The 23,395-nt window shown below is 38.2% G+C and overlaps 1 protein-coding gene across 6 annotated transcripts in view; it reads left to right on the top strand.

Moving 5' to 3' along the window:
• LOC106091098 (protein cappuccino) overlaps nt 1-23,395 on the top strand; it is a 321,527-nt gene that overhangs the window by 141,332 nt on the left and 156,800 nt on the right. For all 6 annotated transcript variants that reach the window (XM_059366105.1, XM_059366107.1, XM_059366104.1 and 3 more), the window contains one exon: nt 8,958-9,707. In XM_059366105.1, the coding sequence (XP_059222088.1) occupies nt 8,958-9,707 (750 nt within the window). The remainder of the gene's footprint in view (nt 1-8,957; nt 9,708-23,395) is intronic.

Genomic DNA, 23,395 nt, shown 5'->3' with positions numbered 1-23,395 from the left:
GTTAAAGGGCATACAGATATGTGTACTTTACGCACCAAATATCTGCCAAATCATACCAAATTGAAGATTCTATTAGCCGTATAAGTCTAACGGCTAGATTTATCTAGATTTATCTTCAGCGATTTTTGTTAAAATCCGCTAGATTTTTGGTAACAATTATTATATTTACCAACAATTCCATAATTCATGAGTTAAACGTTAGATTTTTAATAGAAAGTCTTCCAAAGAGAGAGAGAGAGAGAAAGGGAGATTTATTTTCTTAACAATAAGCATCATATAAACTGAGCTAGTAACACTATGGAACAGTTTTTGGTCCATGATCTTAGGTGTGGGAAATTTCATCTTGATAGTATAGGTCAGAAGGGCAAAGCCCAGAAAGGATTTAGAGTTCTCAGAGCAAATATTTGTAGAACGCTTTTAATATAATCGAATGCAGTCAACCAATCTCTCAAATATAGCTTGGGTATAGATGATTGGCTGTTGTAATGAAAATTTCAAAATTTTCCCATAAACATTCCACTAAGGAACAGGGCAAACTTCTCACATTACATTAAGTGCAGTCCGATTCAAGTTTATGGCTGTTGTACAGGCATCCAGATATATAGTGGGTATTCAAAGCTTGGCCAGGTCTAATTTAACCTTTTTATACCCATCACGATAGGATGAGGGGGTATACTAACCTAGTCATTCCATTTGTAACACATCGAAATATTGATCTGAGACCCAGCAAAGTATATACATATATTCTTGATCGTCTTGACCTTCTTAGTCGAATCAGCCATGTCCGTCCGTCTGTCTGTCAAAAGCAGGCTTACTTTCGAAGGAATAAAGCTAGTTACTTGAAATTTTGCACAAATACTTCTTATCAATGCAGGTCAGTTGATCTGAGATTGATCTGAGATTGATCTGTCTGTCAAAAGCAGGCTAACTTCCGAAGGAATAAAGCTAGTTGCTTGAAATTTTGCACAAATACTTCTTATCAATGCAGGTCAGTTGGGATTGTAAATGAGACAAATCGGTCCATGTTTTGGTATAGCTGCCATATAGACCGATCTTGGATCTTGACTTCTTGAGCCTCAAGAGGGCGCAATTCTTCTCCGATTTGGCTGAAATTTTGCACAATAAATTCGACTTTGGTCTCTAAGAGCCAAATTAAGTGTGGCCTTAATCGGTTCATAACTTGGTTACGCTGAAATAGCATAGCAATTTTTATTCATTATCCTTGTTTCAATAGGCTTCGTCTCTACACAAAAAAAATATTTTTCTAGTAACTTCTAACATTTTCTCTCTCTGAAGTAAAGAAAGGCTCTCTTACGTAAAAACTTAAAACTTTTTTCAATCCAGAAATGATCGTTTACCGCCAAAGACGATTTGTTACACGAAAAGATAATACTTTTGGTTTGTTTGTATCTTGTGTGTCTTCTATTTCGGCTGAGAACGTAGCTTAGAAAGACTCATTTTTATACCCTCCACCATAAGATGTGGGGTATACTAATTTCGTTCTTCTGATTGTAACTACTCGAAATATTCTTATTCGAATTGGCTGACATTTTACACAGGTCTCCAACATATAATTTAATTGTAGTCCAAACCGGACCATATCTTGATATCGCTCTAATAGCATAGCAAATCTTTTCTTATACCCTGTTTTGCCTAAGAAGAGATCCCGGGAAAAGAACTCTACAAATGCGATCGATGGTGGAGGGTATATAAGATTCGGCCCGGCCGAACTTAGCACGCTTTTACTTGTTTTTTTTTTTTCTTTGACCAGAGCTAAATCTGCCAGCAGTCAGTATTGGGAGGTTCGCGATCGTGTGGATGCAACCTAGGAAAAATTCTCGTATTAGGTGAAAAAATACACATATTTACTATTGAGTTGCCCAAAAAGTAATTGCGGATTTTTTAAAAGAGAGTAAATGCATTTTTAATAAAACTTAGAATGAACTTTAATCAAATATACTTTTTTTACACTTTTTTTCTAAAGCAAGCTAAAAGTAACAGCTAATAACTGACAGAAGAAAAAATGCAATTACAGAGTCACAAGCTGTGAAAAAATTTGTCAACGCCGACTATATGAAAAATCCGCAATTACTTTTTGGGCAACCCAATATATCACAAACAATGAAACATGACACCCAACGGAGCCAGGCTGCAGACAACAAAATTTCCTACAGCTCGCGCATTACCTAATGAAACTAGTTAAAAGGCGTTAAGTTCAGCCGGGCCGAACTTTGGATACCCACTACCTCGGGTATATATGTAACCACCTTTCTCCGGTGAAAAATGCATACTTTATGCCCCATAGCAGCTATATCGAAATATGTTCTGATTTGGACCAAATACTAATAAGTACAAGTCATTGTTCAATTGTGAATAACAAAATATTGATCTTTTTAGTAACTATATCTAAAAACAAACCGATCTGAACCATATACGACACGGATGTCGAAAAGACAAACATAACTCGTCGAATTCGGACAATAAATGCGCCTTTTATGGCCCTAAAATTTTAAATCGAGGGATCGGTCTATATGGCAGCTATACCCAAATCTGGACCGATCTGTGCCATATAGCAGAAGTACTTTGAGGGGCTTAACTTAACTCACTGTGCCAAATTAAGCTGCACAGATTCTTTTTTATCCACACGCAGGTTAAGTTCGAAAATGGGCTATATCGGACTATATCTTGATATAGCACCCATATATACCGATATGCCGATTTATGGTCTTAGGTCCATAAAAGCCACATTTATTATCCGATTTTGCTGAAATTTGGGACAGTGATTTGTGTTAGGCCCTTCGACAGCCTTCTGAAATTTGGCTCACATCGGTCCAGATTTATATAGCTCTCTCTCTCTGTCGATTTAAAGTCTTGGGCCCATAAAAGGCGCATTTATTGTCCGATTTTGAGACGGTGAGTTGAGTTAAGCCCTTCGACATCCTTCTTTAACATAATCCAGATTTCGATACAGATGCAATATAGACCGATCTCTCGATTTAAGGTTTTGAGCCCATAAAAGGCGCATTTATTGTCCGATGTCGCCGAATTTTGGGACAGTGAGTTGCGTTAGACCCTTCAACATTCTTCTTTAATTTGGCTCAATCGGTCCAGATTTGGATATAGCTACCATATAGACCGATCTCTCGATTTAAGTTTTTGGGCCCATAAAAGGGCTGCCATATAGACCGATTTCTCGATTTAAAGTGGCCGCATAAACGGCATATATATACCCCGATTTCGCTGAAGTTTAACACAGTGACTTATGTTAAGCTTTTCGACATCCGTGTCGTATATGGTTTATACCGGTATCTAATTTGGTCCAAATCGGACCATGTTTGGATATAGCTGCTATGGGGGCATAAATTATGCATTTTTCACCGGATTATGACAAGAGGTGGTTTACATATATACCCGAGGTGGTGGATATCCATAGTTCGGCCCGGCCAAATTTAACGCCTTTTACTTGTTTTTTTTTTTTTTTGCTGTGAACTTTCCAAAATTATGTGGCATAGATTTGAAGATATCAATTGCTTTTCTGTCACTGGCTAGAACATACGTCTCAGTCATAGTGTCCGTCATGACAGGTCACTGTCTGATCGGAAAACATGCTGACGGACTGAAGGTTGCCAGTAACGCTTTTTGCCAAAGCTGTGAGGACGTCGAGGAAGAAAAGACTTTAGAACAGTGGTGGGCAAATACACACACGAACAAGAACATAAGCCACATGGGCTTGGAAATATTACGCACACTATCACATGTGCCCAACACTGCTTTGGAACATCTGCTATGTGTGTGTCCCGCTGCCAGCAGTGCTTCTCACTAGACCCTAAGTATCGTCTCAGTACCTGATCCGTAACCTCTTCTTATCCATCTAGTTTTTCATTGTCGCACAGTGGAGCGGTTAGAATTTTTTCCTTTTAAGAATTATATCTTTTGAACAGAACAATATAATTGAATGATTTAAAAGGCTATATGTGTTCAGTACGTGGAATTAATATTTGAAAAATGTGCTACGCTTCGAAAATTGCAAATTTGCGCATGAACATTCCATTAAGGAACGGGGGCAAACTTCTCACATATCAATGAGTGCTGCCGATTCAAGTTTTTTTGAGCTCAATGATAAGGGGCCTAATTTTAATACCCGAGGATAACCACCACTGAAAATTTTCATGATGTTCTCGCTAGGATTCGAACCCAGGCGTGCAGCGTCATAGGCGGACAGGTTCAGTTGAATTTCGAAATAGTACTGTTGAGGAAACGTTGTGCGTCTACCTCGTGAACAAGCAAATTTCAGTCTTCTCTGGGTTATTATTCAGACTCCTAGGATTGGGTATAAACACCATCCTTGCCTCCAGATATGGCCTCGTAATATACGCCCCAGTCCCAGGCACGCTCTGAATATATGTGAAACAAACTACAGTCCAAATTCTCACCAATAGTTTGGTGTTTAAAAGATTGGAGTTACCCTGCGCGCATTTATGAAAATGTACACCAAAAATGTAGATTGAACAATTAAAAAAGCAATAAGTTCGGCCGGGCCGAACTGTGGATACCCACTACCACGGATATATATATACATATTAAACACTGTTCATCATTATATGGTGAAATGTGCATTATTTATGAACCCAAAACAGCTTAATCTAAATTTATTCCGATCTGCACCATACTCAGTAAAGATATGTTAGGGCATCGGTATATGTATATGATAGCTATATCCAAATATAGACCGATCTCAACCATATTGTACACGAATGTCGAAGAACCTAACACAGCCCACTGTGTCAGATTTCTCCGAAATTGAGTAATAAACGTTTTTTTGTTGTTCCAAGATCGGTACATATGGCAGCTATATATAAATATAGCCCGATCTCGACCATACTCGGTACGAATGTCGAAGTGTCGAACAAAACTCTTTGTGCTGAATTTCAGCAAAATCAGTTAATAAATTAACCTTTTACAAGTCTAAAACCTTAAATCGTGAGATTGGTATATATGGTAACTTCATCCAAATCGGATCTTGCCCATATTGAACAGGGATGTCGAAGAGCCTAACACAACTCGCTGTATCAAATTTCTACAAAATCGGACAATAAATGCGCCTATTATCTGGACCGTATTGAACAAGGATAGCGAAAGGCCCAAACAACTCACTGTACTTAATGGACTTAATACCTTAAATCGGCAGATCGGTCTAAATGGGGCTATATCAAGATATTGTCCGATATAGACCATCTTCGAACTTAACCTGCCTATGGCTGCCTTTTTTTAAAGACTGTATCGTGATTTCAACAGACAGACGGACGGACATATTGGGTTACCCAAAAAGTAATTGGATTTTACATATAGTCGGCGTTGACAAATATTTTCACAGCTTGTGACTCTGTAATTGCATTCTTTCTTCTGTCAGTCATCAGCTGTTCCTTATAGCTTGCTTTAGAAAAAAAGTGTAAAAAAAGTATATTTGTTTAAGTTCATTCCAAGTTTTATTAAAAATGCATTTACTTTCTTTTAAAAAATCCGCAATTATTTTTTGGGCAACCCAATAGCTAGATCGTCTTGGAGTTTTACGACGATCAAGAATATATATACACAACAAGGTCGGAAAATGATATTTCGATGTGTTCCAAACGGAATGACAAAATTAGCACACCCCCATCTTTCGGTGGTGGGTATAAAAACAACAAAATAGTTGTGGGTAGTTATGCATATTCAACATTTCAAATACGACGCAAAGTTAACATTGGAGCTCGAATTGAGTTTTTTTTGGGGTATATTTGAGAACATTAGGCTGTATTTTAATCTTAAACGATTAATTGATTAATTAATTCTTAATCAATTTGGATACGATTCATCATTTTTGCAATCACACTTGTATAGGGGCAATACCATTGTAACGGGTGTTACATTTTTAATGAAATAAACGAATATATCTTCTGAAAAAATGTATTTAAAAGTCTGTCGAAATCACGCAAACTTTCGAAGGAGTAAATCTATTCCCTTGAAATTTTGCATAAATACTTCTTATTAGTGTAGGTCAGTTGTGATTGTAAATGGACCATGTCGGTTCAAGTTTTAATATGGCTGCCTTATAAACCGATCTTGGGTCTTGATTTCTTGAGCATCTAGAGTGCGCAATTCTTATCCAATTGGAATGAAATTTTGCACGACGTGCTTTGTTATGATATCCAACAAATGCAAATCGGTTCATATACTGGTAAAGCTGTCATATAAACCGATCTGGGGTCTTAACTTTTGGAGCCTCTAGAGGGCGCAATTCCCATCAGATTTAGCTGAAATTATGCATGACGTGTTTCGTGAGACTTCCATTAACTGTGCTAAATATGGTTAAAATCGGTCCATAACCTGATATAGCTGCAATATAAAACTATCTTGAATCTTGACTTCTTGAGCCACTATAGGCGGCAATACTTATCCGATTTGGCTGAAATTTTCCATGACGTGTTTTGTTACGACTTCCAAAAAATGTCCTAAGTATGGTTGAAATCGTATAGAGCTGCCCTATAAACTGATCTGGGATTTTGACTTCTTGAGCCTTTAGAGGGCGCAATAATTTTCCGATTTGGCAAAAATTTTGTACAACGGCTTCTTCCATGACCTTCAACATACGTGTCAAATATAGTCTGAATGAGGCAAAATTTCTGCAATTTGTTTTTGTTCTCCATGTTCATATTGTGCTAAATGTAACGGGTGTTACATACTAAAAACAGACTTTTTTATAGTTAGTATAAAGTTACTCAAAAAGATACACATTTATGAAAACTTCTTATTTCCTGAAATGTTTCAAAAGAAAATGTTGTCCTTTTTTGAAACGGGCTTTACATACTTGAACCTTAAAATAAAAGTGCTTGCACTGACTGGTAACTAAAACTCTACTTAAATATTTTCAACCCGGCACGGGATAGCGTAAGCACCACATAGGTTGGTGTCTGTATGGTGTTCATTGCTGTCACGAGAAGTTTAGCTGCAAGCTACCGGGCGCGACCACAGGTTGCGGATAGTGGAAAGCTCCATCAGGAGTAGCTGCAACGGCAGTCACGGATAATCAGCGGAGAGTCTCAGTGAGAGGCGGTCGGCACCGGTTCTTGCACAAATACTGAGTGCCTATGATGCTCGATATGACAAGGCGGGTTATTGGTGCCTTTAAATAACCAATGGCCAAGCTGTTCTTGCGGCGATCGGTCCTTTAAACTGGAGCGAGCTACCTCCTCACCTACAGGAGCTTCACGAGGATCGCCATCTTCACATGAAAATGTGGTTACAACAACAACAACATATTTTCAAAGTTTAACACCATTATTTTTTAATAATCGATACCAGCATTGAAATGATTCTTCAATTTTTGAGAAACAATGATGCCAATCCGACCTATTATAAGGTAGATATTTAGACGGTATTACTTACGTGCCAACCATTAGGTATAAATTTATTTACAAATATCTAATTTTAGGTTTTTAATTAAGGCGGTTAATTTTCGCAGAATTGCTCATATGTTATTTTCTTATGCAACTGCAAATTTGTCCATGAGCATTGCATTAAGGAACAGGGGCAAACTTCTCACATATCACCGAGTGCTGTCCGATTCAAGTTTAAGCTCAATGAAAAGGGGCTTTCTTTTGAAAGCGGACGCTGCGTGCCGCAGTGCGACACCTCTTTGGGGTGTAGTGTTTAAATGGCATAGTACCTCACAAATCTCGCCAGCACTAGGAGGAGATAACCATGTTTGAAAATGTTCTTGACAGGATTCGAACCCTGGCGTTTAGAGTCATAATCGGATTTAATTCGGTGACTCAACCTAAAAATGTAAACAAAAGCTGATTTTTTAACTCGTAAAAATTATCAAAGATGTGAGAGGGCTTATTAAATCATAAAGTTGCGAAAACGGTTTAATTTGAAGTTGCTTTCATCCAACTGACAACAAAAATAGCTTATTTCATTTTGTTTTTGTTAGAAAGAGTAGAGCAAGCACTAATCGAAAAATAACATGTGTTATTTAGAAATGTGATTGTCATGTGTTACTTTCATTCGTAACGCACTATGCATGCCACTTAAATAATGCAAAATTGTGCATGTCATATGACAAGCACTATAGTATGATGGCAGCTTTAATATTCAAGATTCTTTCCCTAGTTTTAGTGAATTGGAAAAGTATCTTCCGTAACTTGTTTCATTAATTTTGCTCTCTTCATATCGTAATACACTGCTATTCCCTTGTCTATCAGCCAAATATATTCCATACACTTCCAAAACGAAGTGAGATTTTTTAGTGTTAATCTCAAAGTTAGCCATACTCGTAAATTTGCTTAATTAATACCAATTATGAGCTGTTTTTACCTTATTTCGCTTAACATCTCACATAAAGGCATTCATTTATCGGCATTTGCTTTATGCTTCAAGTTATTCAAATCATTCCAGCAACTAGTGGCGACATTCATTAGAAAACGTCCGATTGCACAGTGCCATTGCAATCGTTCTCAACACACAATTAATAATAATGAGTTCCTTATACACTCTTCTCTGTATCTTCCACTTTTCTCACACTGCTAACAATCGCTGGATTTTGTCTCTCTCTCTCTATCTGTCAATGTTCCCATATTGCACTGTCCATCATTACTTGCGATGTTGGGCTTATACGCATTTATGTTTGCTACCGGACAATCCTCACCTCCCCACAATCGCACACACCCACACAGAGCGCATTTTTAAAGAGTCGATTTGTGACCAGGACGACATTGAGGATATTTTCCGTAAAAACATGGCCGGGCCAATGAGGATGAGCACCGCCACGGGTGGTTTAAAAGTAGCCAAAGGGATTCGCGGTGGGAGTCCTGGTTACGATTGTACTGTCCGTCGTCATAGCCTTTACACTTTAAATGATAACTGCGACCTTGTTATGCTTAGAGATTTGTCATCCAGTTCTGATTCGCTCTTTACAGACCCAAAATCACCGCATAGTGCCAGTATTACAGCGCCCGTGGAATCGCCCGATGACCCTTGTACCATAGCCTCGGACAATGATGACGATGTAGAAGGTGAAGGCATACATATCGATGACATTCGTAGTTTAGCAGTCAACACACAAGCAACTAGGATAACAAATACAAATCAAACGCACACCAAACCATCCTACAGGGCAGTTCAACTGCCGACGACGCTAGAGGATCTAGCGACAACAACTCAAGCAAATGCAACAGGCGCGAGGGGTCAACGTCCGCTCAGCGAAATAAGTATAGCCTCTGGCGATACCTCGGGTATTCTATCGCCCACAACAGCGCGAGCTATTCTCGAGCTGCGAAGGCGCCACCAAGCGGACAAGTTATCGCTGTTGTCAGTGGCCAAAACGAGCTTTTTGGAAATCCTGCCAACAGATCTGCCCACAGAATCCAGTCCAGAGAGTACCGATGAACAAATGGCCATGCACCTGGGTAAAAAGTTGGCACAAGTACTGAGTGGCGGTGGCAATGGCAACAGCAGTGGGGTAGTAAACGCCAGTGGTGCAGGCACTCCTGGTTCCCCTCTGCCGGATAATGGTAATTACTGCAGTGCTGCATCGACACCAACAGCAGTGGCCACCAACGAAATCTTCAACATTGCCAAAGCGAAAAAGATTGAATTGCCAAGTTTAGCATCGCGATTAGTTGCAACCGCCGCCCCTCCATCAGACAGTCACGCATCGAATGCAACAGGTGAGTGTATATTTAGTAATTTTGTTACATTATATTGTATGAATGTCAAAGTATTTTAAAAGAAGTCTGTGACATAATATTTTATACGTTAATCGGAAAAATCTATTATCTATAAATGGTAAGAAAAAATATAATATGAGGTCGAGTTTCATTCATATACTAATTTCGGGGTATACTATTGTATTACGTCATTCTGTTTGGAACACCTCGAAATATGCGTCTGAGACCCCATAAAGAATATATATTCTTGATCTTCATGTTATTTTAAGCTGATCTAGTCCGTCCGTCTGTCGAAAGCACGCTAACTTTAGAAGGAGTAAAGCTAGCCACTTGAAATTTTGCACAAATACTTTTTATTAGTGTAGGTCTGTTGGATTTGTAAATTGACCAAATCGGTCCATGTTTTGATATAGCTGCTTTGTAAACCGATCTCAGGTCTTGACTTCTTGAGCCTCTAGAGGGTGCAATTTTAGTCAGATTTGACTGACGTTTTGCGCGTTGTGTTTTGGTATCACTTCCAACAACTGCGCTAAGTATGGGTTTAATCGGTTCATGCTTTGATATAGCTGTCATGTAAACCGATCTTGGGTCTTGACTTCTTGAGTCTCTAGAGGGCGCAATTCTCGTCCGATTTGACTGAAATTTTGCAAGAAGTGTTTTGGTATCACTTCCAACAACTGTGTTAAGTATGATTCAAATCCGTTTTAACCTGGTATAGCTGTCATATAAATCGATCTTGGATCTTGACTTCTTGAGCCAATAGAGAGAGCAATTCTCATCCGACTTGGCTGAAATTTTGCATGAGGTGTTTTGTTATGACTTGCAAAACTGTGCTAAGTATGGCCCAAATCAATACATAACCTGACATAGCTGCCATATAAACCGATCTGGGATCTTGACTTCTTGAGCCTCCAGAGGGCGCTATTCTCATCCGATTTGGCAGAAAGTTTGTACAACGGCTCCTCTTATGACCTTCAACATACGTGTCTTATATGATCTGAATCGATCAATAGCTTGAAACAGCTCCCTCATAAACCTATCTCCCGTTTTTGCTTCTTGAGTCCCTACAAGGCGCAATTCTTATCCGAATGAATTGAAATATAAGACAATGACTTCTACAATGTTCAGTATTCATTTATGGTCCGAATCGGACTATAAATTTATATAGCTTCAATTGCATAACAGTACTTATTCTATATTCTTTGTTTGCCTAAAAAGAGAACTCGACAATTGCGATCCATGGTAGAGGGGTATATAAGATTCGGCCCGGCCGAACTTAGCACGCTCTAACTTGTTGAAATGTCTCAAATGATTTGAGTTTTATTTAACAACGAGTAAAAGCCTGTACCATGGATCGCATTTGTCAAGTTCTTTTCCCAGTATCTCATTGTAGGCAAACAATTGATAAAATAATAGAATTATTTTGATATTGGAGCTAAATCAAGTTATGGTCCGATTCAAACCATAATTGATCTGAATGTTGGAGACCATAGTAGAAGGCAATGCGTAAAATGATAGCCAATTTGGTAAGAATTGCGCCCTTTAGGCACTCAAAGAGTAAAATGGGAAGATCGGTTTATAGGGGAGAAGTATCAGGCTATATACCGATTCAGACCATATTTGATGCGTATGTTGGAGGTCATGCGAGAAGTCGTTGTACAAAATTTCATGGGGTCTTAGACGAATACTTCGAGGAGTTACAAACAGAATGACGAAATAAGTACACTCCCATCCAATGGTAGAGGGTTTAAAAAAGTTGTCAAGCCCTTATAGGAAACTCCGATACATGCATGTACTATGGGTTGGGTCATATACAATGAAAATAGCATCCTTGCTTTTTGGATGAGAGTCATTGTTGCTGTGAATGTTCGACATGTTACCGTAAGCGACAAAATGTACTAAATATATCATCGAACATATTTTTGAAACTCGAAACAAAACTTAGATCGCTTTTAGCAATTCCACTGTTTTAGCTCTCTCGTAACTAGCTCTTGAAGATAAGATATTTTGTACATTTTAGTACCAAAATGCACGAATTTTGGAAAAATACAAAATCATATTGTTACTCAACATATAATTCCTAGGTGAACTTATATGCCAAATTTTAGGGCTCTAGCTTAATGTGCGAAGAAAGTCCAAATAGTACCAATTGGGGCACTAATCGTATGCATAATGCTAGCTATCTACCTTAGCTGTAGATAAGCTATTTTGTACTATATTGTACTCTTGGTACCAAAATATACGAACTTTGAGCAAGTCATCTAGTCACTTTATATATATTTCTTAAGTGTATTCGTTTCCTATTTTAAAAGCTCTAGCTCAATCGGTCCGTCCGCCCATCTGTCGAAAGCATGCTAAGTATCGAAGGTATAAAGCTAGGCGCTTGAAATTTGTTTTGATATAGCTACCATATAAACCGATCAAGGATTTTCATATCTTAAGCCTCTAGAGCCTCTTATGCGATTTGGGTGAAGTTTTGCATGAAATTCTGTTTTGTTTTCACCTTCAAAAACTATGTCAAGTATGGTCTGAATCGGTCCATAACCTGATATAGTTCCCATATAAATCGATCTTCCTCCTTGAGCTCTAGATATATATACTCCCTGAGCCTCTAGATGGCGCAATTCTTATCCGATTTGGCATCTTGCACAATGGCTTCTACTGTAGTCTCGAACATCCAAACCAAGTACGGTCCAAATCGATCCATAACCTGATATAGCTTCAATAGCATGGCAATTTTTATGCATTATACCTGTTTTATCAAAGATGGGCATGCTTTTTATATCCACCACCGAAGGATGGGGGTATATTCATTTTGTAATTCCGTTTGCATCGAACTATCCTTTTCCGACCCTATAAAGTATATTTATTCTTGATCAGCGTAAAAATCTAAGACGACCTAGCCATGTCCGTCCGTCTGTCTGTTGAAATCACGCTACAGTCTTTAAAACTGGAGATATTGCGCTGAAACTTTTCACAGATTCTTGTTTTGTTCATAAGCAGCTTAAGTTCGAAGATGGGCTATATCGGACTATATCTTGATATAGCCCCATATAAACCGATCCGCCGATTTAGGGTCTTAGGCCCATAAAAGCAAAATTTATTATCCGATTTTGCTGAAATTTGGCCCTTTGACATCCTTCTTCAATTTGGCCCAGATCGGTCCCGATTTGAATATAGCTGCCATTTAGATCGATCTCTCGATTTAAGGTTTTGGACCCATAAAAGACGCATTTATTGTCTGATTTAGCCGAAATTTGGGAGAGTGAGTTGTGTTAAGCCATTCGACATCTTTCATTAATTTGGCCCAAACCGGTCCAGATTTGGATATTGCTGCCATATTGACCGATCTCTCGATTTAAGGTTTTTGGGCCCATAAAAGGCGCATTAATTGTCCGATTTCGCCGAAATCGTGCAATATGGCACAGATCGGTCCAGATTTGGATATAGCTGCCATAAAGACCGATCCGCCGATTAAGGGTCGTAGGCCCATAAAAGCCACTTTTATTATCCGATTTTGCAGATCGGTCCAGATTTGGATACAGCTGTCATATGGACCGAATATCATGCGGAATATATTGAATCTTAGTAGTACATTCAACAGCTCACTGACTTGGTCAAATCATGTGAATGTAGCTGTTGACGAAACTTATGCAAAATTACGATCTTTGTGGATCAAGCATTCATTCACATTACCTAAGATTCGTGCTCTGCTTGCGAAAACTTTCCTTGTCCCAGGACTAATACGAGTATATGGATGCGAACTCTTCAGCGATTCATCGAATCAACGTAAGATAAAAGTAGCTTTCAACAACATTGTTCGTAATGTATATGGATTGATAAGGTTTGTTAATACGCTTTGTGGTTATAGTTTTGACACTCTTCTTAAACTTAGGGTATTATTGCTCAGAAAATCATAGTTATACAGAAAACTACATATCAGTATGGTAAACAGAGGTAAGGGTTTGGTTGCATTTAGCCCACGTAGTCTTTTTTCAGAACCGCATTTCTTCAAAAAAACCAACACGTCTTTGGAATACGCTACCACATGAGATACAAACCAACAGCAACGCGTTAAATTTATAGAAAAAACTTACCAATAATTTTTCGTTGTAATCATCTAATTCTTTTAATTTTAGTTTTTTATACCCTCCACCATAAGATGGGGGGTATACTAATTTCGTCATTCTGTTTGTAACTACTCGAAATATTCGTCTGAGACCCCATAAAGTACATATATTCTTGATCGTCGTGACATTTTAAGTCGATCTAGCCATGTCCGTCCGTCTGTCCGTCCGTCCGTCCGTCTGTCGAAAGCACGCTAACTTCCGAAGGAGTAAAGCTAGCCGCTTGAAATTTTGCACAAATACTTCTTATTAGTGTAGGTCGGTTGGTATTGTAAATGGGCCATATCGGTCCATGTTTTGATATAGCTGTCATATAAACCGATCTTGGGTCTTGACTTCTTGAGCCTCTAGAGTGCGCAATTCTTATCCGATTGGGATGAAATTTTGCACGACGTATTTTGTTATGACATCCAATAACTGTGCCAAGTATGGTTCAAATCGGTTCATAACCTGATATAGCTGCCATATAAACCGATCTTGGGTCTTGACTTCTTGAGCCTCTAGAGTGCGCAATTCTTATCCGATTGGAATGAAATTTTGCACGACGTGTTTTGTTATGATATCCAACAACTGTGCCAAGAATGGTTCAAATCGGTTCATAGCCTGATATAGCTGCCATATAAACCGATCTTGGGTCTTGACTTCTTGAGCCTCTGGACGGCGCAATTCTTAACCGATTTGAATGAATTTTGGCCCGACGTGTTTTGTTATGATATCCAACATCTGTGCCAAGAATGGTTCAAATCGGTTCATAACCTGATATAGCTGCCATATAAACCGATCTCTCTATTTACTTCTTGAGCCTCCAAAGGGCGCAAATCTTATTCGAATTGGCTGAAATTTTACACAGGTCTCCAACATATATTTTAATCATGGTCCGAATCCATAACGAACCATAACTTGATATCGCTCTGATAGCAGAGCAAATCTTTTCTTATATCCTTTTTTGCCTAAGAAGAGATGCCGTGAAAAGAACTCGACAAATGCGATCCATGGTGGAGGGTATATAAGATTCGGCCCGGCCGAACTTAGCACGCTTTTACTTGTTTTAATATTCATTTATCTGTTTGCGCTTTTTTTTTTTTTTTGGTCTTAAAATCTTATTTAGATTCCATTGCAGGATATTGTTCGGCTATAGACCATGTTGTTCAATGCTTTTTATTCAAAAAATAGCATTTGACATTCTTGCAACCTACTCTTGTTGGGTTGGTATGTAAAGCACTTTGATTCATTTGAAAAATTATACTGATAAAGAAAGCCGGGTCACACGTTTTAAGCAACATTACACATTTTGCCTTACTTTTGAAAGTTTTTCCTGTGACATTCTTGGAATAGCAAGCATTGAACGGAATATTATATTGCCGTACAATATCCTGCAATGGAATCTAAATTTTCATTTATGTTGTAGTTTTCATTTAACACCCACTACCGAAGGATGGGGCATATTCATTTTTTCATTCCGTTTGCAACACATCCATTTCCGACCCTATAAAGTATATATATTCTTGATCAGCGTAAAAATCTAAGACGATCTAGCCATGTCCGTCCGTCTGTCCGTCCGTCCGTCTGTCGAAAGCACGCTAACTTCCGAAGGAGTAAAGCTAGCCGCTTGAAATTTTGCCCAAATACTTCTTATTAGTGTAGGTCGGTTGGTATTGTAAATGGGCCATATCGGTCCATGTTTTGATATAGCTGTCATATAAACCGATCTTGGGTCTTGACTTCTTGAGCCTCTAGAGTGCGCAATTCTTATCCGATTGGGATGAAATTTTGCACGACGTATTTTGTTATGACATCCAATAACTGTGCCAAGTATGGTTCAAATCGGTTCATAACCTGATATAGCTGCCATATAAACCGATCTTGGGTCTTGACTTCTTGAGCCTCTAGAGTGCGCAATTCTTATCCGATTGGAATGAAATTTTGCACGACGTATTTTGTTATGACATCCAATAACTGTGCCAAGTATGGTTCAAATCGGTTCATAACCTGATATAGCTGCCATATAAACCGATCTTGGGTCTTGACTTCTTGAGCCTCCAGAGTGCGCAATTCTTATCCGATTGGAATGAAATTTCGCACGACGTGTTTTGTTATGATATCCAACAACTGTGCCAAGAATGGTTCAAATCGGTTCATAGCCTGATATAGCTGCCATATAAACCGATCTTGGGTCTTGACTTCTTGAGCCTCTGGACGGCGCAATTCTTAACCGATTTGAATGAATTTTGGCCCGACGTGTTTTGTTATGATATCCAACATCTGTGCCAAGAATGGTTCAAATCGGTTCATAACCTGATATAGCTGCCATATAAACCGATCTTGGGACTTGACTTCTTGAGCCTCTGGACGGCGCAATTCTTAACCGATTTGAATGAATTTTGGCCCGACGTGTTTTGTTATGATATCCAACATCTGTGCCAAGAATGGTTCAAATCGGTTCATAACCTGATATAGCTGCCATATAAACCGATCTCTCTATTTACTTCTTGAGCCTCCAAAGGGCGCAAATCTTATTCGAATTGGCTGAAATTTTACACAGGTCTCCAACATATATTTTAATCATGGTCCGAATCCATAACGAACCATAACTTGATATCGCTCTGATAGCAGAGCAAATCTTTTCTTATATCCTTTTTTGCCTAAGAAGAGATGCCGTGAAAAGAACTCGACAAATGCGATCCATGGTGGAGGGTATATAAGATTCGGCCCGGCCGAACTTAGCACGCTTTTACTTGTTTTAATATTCATTTATCTGTTTGCGCTTTTTTTTTTTTTTTGGTCTTAAAATCTTATTTAGATTCCATTGCAGGATATTGTTCGGCTATAGACCATGTTGTTCAATGCTTTTTATTCAAAAAATAGCATTTGACATTCTTGCAACCTACTCTTGTTGGGTTGGTATGTAAAGCACTTTGATTCATTTGAAAAATTATACTGATAAAGAAAGCCGGGTCACACGTTTTAAGCAACATTACACATTTTGCCTTACTTTTGAAAGTTTTTCCTGCGACATTCTTGGAATAGCAAGCATTGAACGGAATATTATATTGCCGTACAATATCCTGCAATGGAATCTAAATTTTCATTTATGTTGTAGTTTTCATTTAACACCCACTACCGAAGGATGGGGCATATTCATTTTTTCATTCCGTTTGCAACACATCCATTTCCGACCCTATAAAGTATATATATGTATTCTTGATCAGCGTAAAAATCTAAGACCATCTTGCTATGTCCGTCCGTCTGTCTGGTCAAATCACGCTACAGTCTTTAAAAATAAAGATATTGAACTGAAATTTTGCGCAGATTCTTTTTTGTCCATAAGCAGGTTAATTTCGAAGATGGAACTATATCGAACTACAATATATCTTGATATAGCCTCACCGATTTAGGGTCTAAGGCCCATAAAAGCCACATTTGTTATCCGATTTTGCTAAAATTTGGGACAGTGAGTTGTGTTACGCCCTTCGACATCCTTCGTAAATTGGGCCCATATCGGTTCAGATTTGGATATAGCTGCCACATGGACCGATCTCTCGATTTAAAGTTTTGGGCCCATAAAACGCGCATTTATTGTCAGATGTCGCCGAAATTTGAGGCAGTGTGTTGTGTTAGGCCCCTCGACATCCTTCTTCAATTTGGTCCATACCGGTCCAGATTTGGATATGGCTGCCATAAAGACCGATCCCTCGATTTAAGGTTTTGGGCCCATAAAAGGTGCATTTGTTGTCCGATGTCGCCGAAATTTGGGACTGTGAGTTAATTAAGGCCCTTCGACATTCTTCTTTAATTTGGCTCCGATCGGTCCAGATTTGGATATAGCTGCCATATAGACCCATCTCTCGATTTAAGGTTTTGGGCCCATAAAAGGGGCATTTATTGTCCAATTATGCCAAAATTTGTGATAGTGAGTTGTTGGGCCCAGATCGGTTTAGATTTGGATATAGCTGCCACATGGACCCATCTCTCGGTGAAAGGTTTTGGGCCCATAAAAGGCGCATTTATTGTCCGATATCGCCAAAATTTGAGGCAGTGAGATGTGTAAGGCCGCTCGATATCCTTCTTCAATTTGGTCCATATCGGTCCAGATTTGGATATGGCTGCCTTATAGACCGATCTCTCGATTTAAGGTTCTGGGCCCATAAAAGTCGCATTTGTTGTCCGAAGTCGCCAAAATTTGAGACAGTAAGTTAAATAAGGCCCTTCGACATTCTTCTTCAATTTGGCTAAGATCGGTCAAGATTTGGATATAGTTGCCATATAGACCGATCTCTCGATTTAAGGTTTTGTGGCCATCAAAGGAACATTTATTGTTCGATTTCGATATAGTTGCCATATAGACCGATGTCTCGATTTAAAGTCTTGGCCCCATAAAAGGCGCATTTACAGTCCTATTTCACTGAAATTGGACACAGTGACTTATGTTAGGCTTTTCGACATCCGTGTCGTATATGGTTCGCATCGGTTTATTTGTAGATATAGCTACTAAAAAGACCCATATTTATACACAATTGAACAATGACTTGTACTTATTAGTATTTGGTCCATATCGGAACAGATTTCGATATAGCTGCTATGGGGCTTAAGGTATGCATTTTTCAACAGATTACGACAAAAGGTGGTTTATAAAGGGTGATTTTTTTGAGGTTAGGATTTTCATGCATTAGTATTTGACAGATCACGTGGGATTTCAGGCATGGTGTCAAAGAGAAAGATGCTCAGTATGCTTTGACATTTCATCATGAATAGACTTACTAACGAGCAACGCTTGCAAATCATTGAATTTTATTACCAAAATCAGTGTTCGGTTCGAAATGTGTTCAAATTTTGACAAATTTTGTTCAGCGATGAGGCTCATTTCTGGTTGAATGGCTACGTAAATAAGCAAAATTGCCGCATTTGGAGTGAAGAGCAACCAGAAGCCGTTCTAGAACTGCCCATGCATCCCGAAAAATGCACTGTTTGGTGTGGTTTGTGCGCTGGTGGATTTTTTCAAAGATGCTGTTGGACGCAACGTTACGGTGAATGAACACATTTCGAACCGAACACTGATTTTGGTAATAAAATTCAATGATTTGCAAGCGTTGCTCGTTAGTAAGTCTATTCATGATGAAATGTCAAAGCATACTGAGCATCTTTCTCTCTGACACCATGTCTGAAATCCCACGTGATCTGTCAAATACTAATGCATGAAAATCCTAACCTCAAAAAAATCACCCTTTATAAATACCCGAGGTGGTGGGTATCCAAAGTTCGCCCCGGCCGAACTTAACGCCTTTTACTTGTTATACCCTCCTCCATAGTATGGGGGTATGCTAATTTCGTCATTCTGTTTGTAACACCTCGAAATATGCGTCTGCGACCCCATAAAGTTTATATATTTTTGATCGTCATGTCATTTTAAGTCGATCCAGCAATGTCCGTCCGTCCGTCTGTCTGTCGAAAGCACGCTAACTTTCGAAGGAATAAAGCTAACCGCTTGAAATTTTGCACAAATACTTTTTATTAGTTTAGGTCGGTTGGTATTGTTAATGGGCCAAATCGGTCCATGTTCTGATATAGCTGCCATATAAACCGGTCTTGGGTCTTGACTTCTTAAGCATCTGGAGGACGCAATTCTCGTCTGATTTGACTGAAATTTTGCACGTGGTGTTTTGGTATCACTTCCAACAATTGCGGTAAGTATGGCTCAAATCGACCCGATTTGACTGAAATTTTGCACGTGGTGTTTCGGTACCACTTCCAACAACTGTGTTAAGTATGATTTAAATCTGTTCATTTTGCATAAGGTGTTCCGTTATGACTTCCTATAAGTGTGCTGGGTATGGCGCAAATCGATATCTAAACTGATATATGTAACGTACCATTATCCACTACTGTAGCGGCCTTTAAGAATTTCCCACAAAACTCACTGAAAAGGACGATAGGAGCCATTAATAGGGCTAGCAAGCAGTCGTTGGGGGGGTTCGTGTCCTTTTCATTGAGAATTGACTTCAGGTACATCATAATAAAATATTATATAGACTCCTAGTTTATTTAATAAAACGTAATATTTCAACAAATTGGCCAAATTTAAATACTTCAATTGCCCCCTAATTCTACAAATAAATAACAAACAGGATATCCTATAAAAATAGACCTTAAACAGGTTCTCTAGGTGATGTGAGAAACCTTTGCCTCAAAACCCTCCCTACCATTGGTTCTAGTGGCATTATATTTTACATAGAACCCCAAAACTAAAGGCTGTAGAAATAAACTACACTATCACTTTTCCATTGCCCTTATGAAACGAAACACCCATGAACAAAAAATCTACTCAAGTAGCATTTTCACTTCAATATTTCAAAGAGATTTGTTCGAAAAAATATAGTTAATATTTATCGCGAAATACATTTCATTCTAGTTCAAAAAAATTATTTTATATATTAACATTTTTAAACATTATTTTCTATAAAAAAATCTATCTAACTTATTCTTTGCATTCGTTTAATTAATTAAGCATTAACGAAATTTTATTTATCTGGGAAATCGAGGGATACATAGTAAAATTTCTTAGAAAAATATATAGTTCACATTTTTAGCACACATTGATTAATGAAAAAAAAAAATTCTATTTCCCAAATAGATAACTTGGCTTTTTTAAATTGCAAAAATTTTTTTTAATATTTCAGACTTAAAAAAAAATTTGCTAGCAAAAATCAACTTGTTAAAAACACAACGTTTAAATTTTGTTGGCATATTCAGTTTTCAATCGATCTCACAAAGCCAAAAATTGATTTTTACTAGACACTTTATCATTCGAATTCTCAATATGATTATTATGATCACTTCATTAAGGCAAAAGCAGAAACACAAACTTAAATAATGAAACAAACACTCACCGAATTACTTTTTGTCCATCGATGCAAGAATAGGGCCCTTTTCTGCGTGATGTGTGATGAGACTAGTAGAGGAAATTATTGGGTTTTGCCTTAGCGATGTAAATGAGAATTGATTGCTAAACTTACGTTCTAGGCCTTATAAAACTAAAGTGCAAAAAAAAAAATTAATTTTAAAAAAAAAATTTTTATAGATAATATTTCACCCTTTTGGGATGACAAATACTTAACTAAATGATGGTTTGAAAAGATGACGATCTCGGCAATGATGATAATAATGAGCCCTAGCATGACCATAGGTTGCTATGCGGCAAAGTATGTTGCTGAGTTGTTGGGTACAGTGGCGGGGAGAACGCAACTCAATAATTAGCAATGTGTTTTGTTAGACTGGCGGTTTGTTCATTGTGTTGTTGTTAAGCAATAATTTTGGGGATCAATGGTGTGCCATGTGGTTGTTGTTTTTTTGTTTCCTCTTTTCGATCTCAACCTGTTGGAGCAATGCTGCGTTGATTCAATCAAACCAAGCAGTCATACATATTGATTTGATGTTATAATAAACTATTGAATCCACGCTCTCTGCTTTCCAATAAAGGGTAACTTATTGGGTGATAGATATTTTTTCCATGTAAAAATTCAAATTTCAGATTTTTTCTTTCTCCGCAAGCGAATGATGGTGGGATTCTATGAAGAAAAGAAATTTCTAGGGGTCTCGAGAAAATTACGTCTTCATTTCGGGCAGTTTTTAGGAAATTCATTCGGGCATAGCCCTAAAACGTCAACCAGGCGTGAGTAGGGGAAAGACGCTGTAATTACGTCCCCCGTCTTCTCAAGCCTGTGAGATGGATGAACGGGACGTATTTGTCTATGAATTTGATTCCCTGAGAAAAATAATTTCTTGTAAAATTCTCACTTTATATCTTCGGGTAAAAACTTACTTTGCCTTTATAAAATATTTTATCCACGTTGTCGTCAGACAGAATACAAACTAATTTTTGCTTGCAATGTTTGCAAAAACTTGTGGATGAAAACGATTTCGTAGAGTTTAATATCACTTATTTTTTCTCCTATCACCTGGATTTTTATAGAAGCTGATGTTATCTCGGCAGAAGTTGAAACAAAAAGGAAGTTCTGATTTGTTTTGTGGAGAATGAAATGTTTGAGTCAGGCTGATTGGGTTATCAATTAATCGTGAAATAAACTGTTATATCTCACTATGGTTATCTCATGTTGAGACCAAATGCAAACCAGTGCTCTTTTTTTGGTACTAACTGAACATAAACAAAGGCGTTAGTATTTAAATGTATAAAATTATTTAAAATCATTTTCCAAATGTATGTGAAGGCCGATTTGGTGAGAAAGAACAGATTTTGTTCACTGAAAAAAAAATACCCAGGTACCAAGTTATTAAAAAAAAATTCTTGAGGTGTTGATAACGAAAAAAAATTTGAAAATGTCTCTAAAGGTAAAAACGACCATTACAAAACCGGATAATTCTGTGCCGGTGGTACGTAGAATTAGCTGGAAAAAGGGAGTGATTTCTGTATCCCTAAGGACGAATATCCTTTGCATGGTATGTGCCATCTAGTTTTCCTTGTAAGTCTTCCAAAATGTAATAGCTATTACCAATTTTTTCTCGCACTCTGGCCTTTATAAACATGGGCGACAATTTCGCGTTAAACTTTCGTTCAGCCGAGCTCTGGGCGAAGTTTCGACGGAATACCTCCTGGCCAACTTGAAAAGACTGTTGCTTCGATCTTAGGTTGTATTGATTAGAATTACGATCATGGGCTTCCTTCATAAATTTCCTCATGTCCAGGTGTTTTAATTGTAAAATATCATCTCTAGATAATTGAAAGCTTGGTTCGTCCAAAAGCTGTAAACTTCTAAGTAGCTGATATGAAGATGCATGGGTTATCATATCTATTCCATACAAAGCGTGATAGGGAGACGTGTGAATGGTCTCATGATAAGCGTTTCTCAAGGCGCAGCTAATGGCGCTAATGGTCTCGTCCCATCTTTGATGATCTTTCTTAATGTAGGCCCTGATACCTGCGATTAACGAGCGATTAACTCTCTCTGACGCATTACTTTGAGGGGAATATAGTGCCGTATAGATATGTTTAACCCCGTATGAGGTCAAGAAAGCATTAAAATCATGGGCACGGAACTGGGTTCCATTATCACTAACGATGCTTTCAGGGACGCCGTATATATGAAAAATTTGGGTCTCTAGAAAATCTATTATACTCTTCGATCTAAATGTCCTCAATTTGCACAACCAATGGAATTTACTGAAGTGGTCCAGCACAATGAATAAGCCAACATAGCCAGATTTACTTCTGGGATATGGACCCAAAAAATCTATATAAAGCCTTTGGAATGGCCGACACGATACGATTTGGTTTCCCATTGGTGGTTTCATAGTAAAGTTAGGGGCCTTCGTCGTTTTGCAAACCTCGCAATTCTTGACGTAATTCCTCACATCTTTGACCATTCCTGGCCAAAAAAAACTTCTACGCAATAGGTGAAGCGTCTTCGTCATACCTCCGTGTGCACAAATAGGCGAATCATGGGCCCTAGACAAAACTTCGGTACGCAGTCTAAACGGAATCCATAACTTCCAACACCTGTTCTCCTGTTCCTCCTCTCCAGAATAGTGATCTGTTCTAATGTAAATGTA

Source organism: Stomoxys calcitrans, chromosome 3, assembly GCF_963082655.1.
Source record: "Stomoxys calcitrans chromosome 3, idStoCalc2.1, whole genome shotgun sequence".
NCBI lineage: Eukaryota > Metazoa > Arthropoda > Insecta > Diptera > Muscidae > Stomoxys > Stomoxys calcitrans.
The sequence above is the reverse complement of the archived record's forward strand: the minus strand, read 5'-3'. Positions and strand labels throughout refer to the sequence as shown.